General features: G+C 38.6%; 1 protein-coding gene across 1 annotated transcript; it reads left to right on the top strand.

Moving 5' to 3' along the window:
* The first annotated feature begins 1,405 nt into the window (after positions 1–1,405).
* LOC144300808 (proteasome subunit alpha type-1) lies at positions 1,406–2,421 on the top strand. The gene has a single exon (XM_077877028.1). It carries the CDS (start codon positions 1,435–1,437, stop codon positions 2,224–2,226), a length of 792 nt encoding a protein of 263 aa, XP_077733154.1. The 5' UTR covers positions 1,406–1,434; the 3' UTR covers positions 2,227–2,421.
* Positions 2,422–5,412: the final 2,991 nt, after the last annotated feature.

Below are 5,412 nucleotides of genomic sequence, written 5' to 3'. Positions count from 1 at the left end.
CTTGTTTATAAATGTATATTTATTATTATATTGCTAGCTGGAAATGAGAACTGAGTACAATTTTCATAATTGGATTAAAGGTCTTAATCTTAAAAAGTTCTTCCAGCCAAGCATGCTGAATCTTTTATTTCTGATGGGTAGAAATTGAGGTGAATCATAATTAGTCATCCTCTTACAAACAAAAACAAATGAGCACTAAACTTACGAAGTAATTCTAAAGTACTTAATTTAATTTTGTGCATTTATATTGCTTCTCATGCTACATTTGCTATGTTCACATCTTCTTATGCTGTCAATCTATGATTTTACATAAAAAGGGACCTTGCTGAGTTTTTCTTCCCAAACATTTCTGCCTGTCACTTCCCTCCCACTTACCACAAACCCCTGCCAATTTTTGCCCTAGAATATACAAACTTTAGATGTTAAAGATGAAAATGTGAGGCACATGTCATTGGACATGCTCATTTACTGAGAACTAGATGATCAATGACTCAATACTTTGTATCAAAAAACAAACATCCTCCACCCTTGAAAGATTTTTGGTTTCATTGTGGTTCTTGATGATGCCTGCCACTTCCTACTCTTTGACTCTTCAGAAGAATGGACCTGCTCCAACTTTGCACTCCTGCCGCCGGGCTTTTAGGAAATGTGTCATAACATTAAAAAAAAAAATTCAGATACTATTTTCTCCACCAAACAACTTTGCCAAAATCAAGACTTGAGGCTCTTATAAAAGATTAAAATTTCAAAGCTAGTGCTTTGCAGTGAAGGGCATACATCATTATTTTGTTCTAATCTGTAACCACCTGACAGGCTCAAGAAGCAATCATGGCCAGGAACCCAAATCTCAAATATTGTAAAGTCATAGTTGCTTTTCAGTTTTGGTTTAGCCCATTCAAAAGCTATCAAGTAAGGGTATTTGCACGATATAAAGTTATATCAAAAAAGGAGTTTATAATATTATAATTGATATATGTATATATTCATGTATGTATATATATGACATTAGGCAAGTTAGCTAACATCTCTAAGCCTCAATTTCCTCTTTTGTAAAATGGAAATAATGACATTATCTATCTCATACAATTGTGAATGTGAAATGAGGTAATCTATGCGAAGTACATAGCATAGGGCCTGGTAAGAAAGTGTACAGTTATATAGAGTGTATGTAGATTATACTTTATTTCCAATATTTTGGAACAAAGTCTGGATGGATATATACCTAAATCCTAACAATGCTTATTTTGGGAGTGGTGGGGTTAAGAATGATTGCTATTTTCTTTCCTTTGCTTTGACAAGATTTCTAAATTTTCTCCCATGAGTCTGTATTATTATTATTATCTCTTTTTTTTGTAAGAAAAACACGGAAGTTAGTCTCTCTTGACTAAAAATACTTAGGGGGCCGGAGGCCGCAGCGGGACCCGCGCCGGAACCATGTTTCGCAACCAGTATGACAATGACGTCACTGTTTGGAGCCCTCAGGGCAGGATTCATCAAATTGAATATGCAATGGAAGCTGTCAAACAAGGTTCAGCCACAGTTGGTCTGAAATCAAAAACCCATGCAGTGTTGGTCGCATTGAAGAGAGCACAGTCAGAGCTTGCAGCTCATCAGAAGAAAATTCTTCATGTTGATAACCATATTGGTATCTCAATTGCGGGACTTACTGCTGATGCTAGACTGTTATGTAATTTTATGCGCCAGGAGTGTTTGGATTCCAGATTTGTATTTGACAGACCTCTTCCTGTGTCTCGTCTTATATCTCTAATTGGGAGCAAGACCCAGATACCAATACAACGGTATGGCCGGAGACCATATGGTGTTGGACTGCTTATTGCTGGTTATGATGATATGGGCCCTCACATTTTCCAAACCTGTCCATCTGCCAACTATTTTGACTGTAGAGCCATGTCCATTGGAGCCCGTTCTCAATCAGCTCGCACTTACTTGGAGAGACATATGTCTGGGTTGATGGAGTGCAATTTGAATGAACTGGTTAAACATGGTCTGTGTGCCTTACGAGAGACACTTCCTGCAGAACAGGACCTAACTACAAAGAATGTTTCCATTGGAATTGTTGGTAAAGACTTGGAGTTTACGATTTATGATGATGATGATGTATCTCCGTTCCTGGAAGGTCTTGAAGAAAGACCACAGAGAAAGGCACAGCCTGCTCAACCTGCTGATGAACCTGCAGAAAAGGCTGATGAACCAATGGAGCATTAAGTCACAAACCAGTCTATCTGTGTATTATCAAATATGTAAGAATGCAGGAGCCCTTACTGATGACAGTAATCTATACTTTGAACCAAAAGATGCAGCGTGGTCTTCTGGTATGTTTTAGGAATCGGTCCAGATGTGTTTTTCCCAAGTAACTTGTCTGAACCATATGATGGTGTGCATTTTTCTTTGAGAGGGTCTATATAAGACACAAAGAGATGGAAAAATATTCCATGCTCATGGATTGGCAGAATTAATATTGTGAAAATGTCAATGTTACCCAGGGCAATATACACGTTTAATGCAATCCCTATCAAAATACCATGGACTTTCTTCAGAGAGTTAGAACAAATTATTTTAAGATTTGTGTGGAATCAGAAAAGACCCCGAATAGCCAGGGGAATTTTAAAAAAGAAAACCATATCTGGGGGCATCACAATGCCAGATTTCAGGTTGTACTACAAAGCTGTGGTCATCAAGACAGTGTGGTACTGGCACAAAAACAGACACATAGATCAGTGGAACAGAATAGAGAATCCAGAAGTGGACCCTCAACTTTATGGGCAACTAATATTCGATAAAGGAGGAAAGACTATCCATTGGAAGAAAGACAGTCTCTTCAATAAATGGTGCTGGGAAAATTGGACATCCACATGCAGAAGAATGAAACTAGACCACTCTCTTTCACCATACACAAAGATAAACTCAAAATGGATGAAAGATCTAAATGTGAGACAAGATTCCATCAAAATCCTAGAGAAGAACACAGGCAACACCCTTTTTGAACTCGGCCATAGTAACTTCTTGCAAGATACATCCACGAAGGCAAAAGAAACAAAAGCAAAAATGAACTATTGGGACTTCATCAAGATAAGAAGCTTTTGCACAGCAAAGGATACAGTCAACAAAACTCAAAGACAACCTACAGAATGGGAGAAGATAATTGCAAATGACATATCAGATAAAGGGCTAGTTTCCAAGATCTATAAAGAACTTATTAAACTCAACACCAAAGAAACAAACAATCCAATCATGAAATGGGCAAAAGACATGAACAGAAATCTCACAGAAGAAGACATAGACATGGCCAACATGCACATGAGAAAATGCTCTGCATCACTTGCCATCAGGGAAATACAAATCAAAACCACAATGAGATACCACCTCACACCAGTGAGAATGGGAAAAATTAACAAGGCAGGAAACAACAAATGTTGGAGAGGATGTGGAGAAAAGGGAACCCTCTTACACTGTTGGTGGGAATGTGAACTGGTGCAGCCACTGTGGAAAACTGTGTGGAGGTTCCTCAAACAGTTAAAAATAGACCTGCCCTACGACCCAGCAATTGCACTGTTGGGGATTTACCCCAAAGATACAAATGCAATGAAACGCTGGGACACCTGCACCCCGATGTTTCTAGCAGCAATGGCCACGATAGCCAAACTGTGGAAGGAGCCTCGGTGTCCAACGAAAGATGAATGGATAAAGAAGATGTGGTTTATGTATACAATGGAATATTACTCAGCTATTAGAAATGACAAATACCCACCATTTGCTTCAACGTGGATGGAACTGGAGGGTATTATGCTGAGTGAAGTAAGTCAGTCGGAGAAGGACAAACATTATATGTTCTCATTCATTTGGGGAATATAAATAATAGTGAAAGGGAAAATAAGGGAAGGGAGAAGAAATGTGTGGGAAATATCAGAAAGGGAGACAGAACATAAAGACTGCTAACTCTGGGAAACGAACTAGGGGTGGTAGAAGGGGAGGAGGGCGGGGGGTGGGAGTGAATGGGTGACGGGCACTGGGTGTTATTCTGTATGTTAGTAAATTGAACACCAATAAAAAAAAAAAAAAAAAAAAAGAAGAAAAAAAAAAAAAAAAGAGAGGGTCTATATAATCATTTTCTAGAAAGTATAGTTATCTGTACTAATGTTTTTATATGAAGAACATAGTGTCTTTGTGGTTTTAAAGACAACTGTGAAATAAAATTGTTTCACCTGCCTGTGTAAAAAATAAATAAATAAATAAATAAAAATAAAAATACTTAGGGGTACTCATTCCCTATAGAAAAACAGGGGCTATAAATGGGATGAGAAACATTAATGAAGCCTAGAGAGCTGCCCGAGGAAGGTAATTTTAACAGCTCCTCAAGGAATCTCACTTCTGGATGTCCATGCCCTATTGCCATGTGACTTGGCTGTTCTTCCCATCAATAAATGGAGTCTAATTTTCTACCACTTTAAACTGGGCTAGCTTTGTGACTTGCTTTGACTAACAGAATGTGACAGAAGCGATGCTGTGTGAATTTCAGAACCTAGACCTTAAGAGACCTTGCAGCTTCTGCCTTTACTGTCTTGAAATCCTGAGACACTCTCTGCTGTGCAGAAGCCTAGCGTAGCCTACATGAAGAATAGCCATTGGGCCCCACCAGACAGCCAGCACAAACTGCCGGACATGTGAGTGAGACTATCTAGGATCTATCAGCTCCAGGCAGGTGGTCAGATGACTACAGCCACGTAAGTGACCCCAGCTAAGCCTGGAAAGGAGAGCCCAGGTTGTCAACACATAGGATTGTGAGACATAACATAATATCAATATTTTAAGTTACCATGCTTTGGGATGGTTTGTTACCAAGGAATAGATGTCTGAAACGCTAGTAACCATGATGTTTATGCTGCCCAAACAACTTATAGTGCAGAAATAGTTTCTCTCCAAACATATTAATTTACTGTGCAGTTAGTAGAGAGTAAAAAAATATGTCCTTTTATTTTTGCTTTGTGACCTAAACTTAACCTCATGTAATTGTAAACCTATAAGGTTGTCACTTGATAGGTATAGAATTGAGAATTTCCTCCTCTGCCTGCCTCAGAAGCAAGAGTGTTCACTTCTAGGAGGCCAATGTTTGAAACTTTTGAGAAACAATGTCTTACTCTCACTGTGCTTTGTATGACCCCATTTTCTAGGGGTATGCTGGTGGGATATTGAGGGATCCAACAGTCATTCATTCATTTATTTGTTAATCCATCCTCAAATGTTTATTGAGCACCTACCATGTATGAGACTGGGGTAAGCCATGAAGGAAAAAAATAAAGACTTTAAGACATAGTCACTGCTCTCTACAACAGGAAGATAAGATGACAGATAATGTCGATAGAAAGTAATCCATGGTTAAAGTACTGAGTGAAT

Source organism: Canis aureus, chromosome 29 (assembly GCF_053574225.1).
Source record: "Canis aureus isolate CA01 chromosome 29, VMU_Caureus_v.1.0, whole genome shotgun sequence".
NCBI classification, from domain to species: domain Eukaryota; kingdom Metazoa; phylum Chordata; class Mammalia; order Carnivora; family Canidae; genus Canis; species Canis aureus.
Note: the sequence above shows the minus strand (reverse complement) of the source record. Positions and strands in the feature narration are given on the sequence as shown.

Bases quoted from the DNA above. Each gene is read 5' to 3' on its own strand.
- LOC144300808 (XM_077877028.1), top strand. From the start codon at position 1,435: ATGTTTCGCAACCAGTATGACAATGACGTCACTGTTTGGAGCCCTCAG.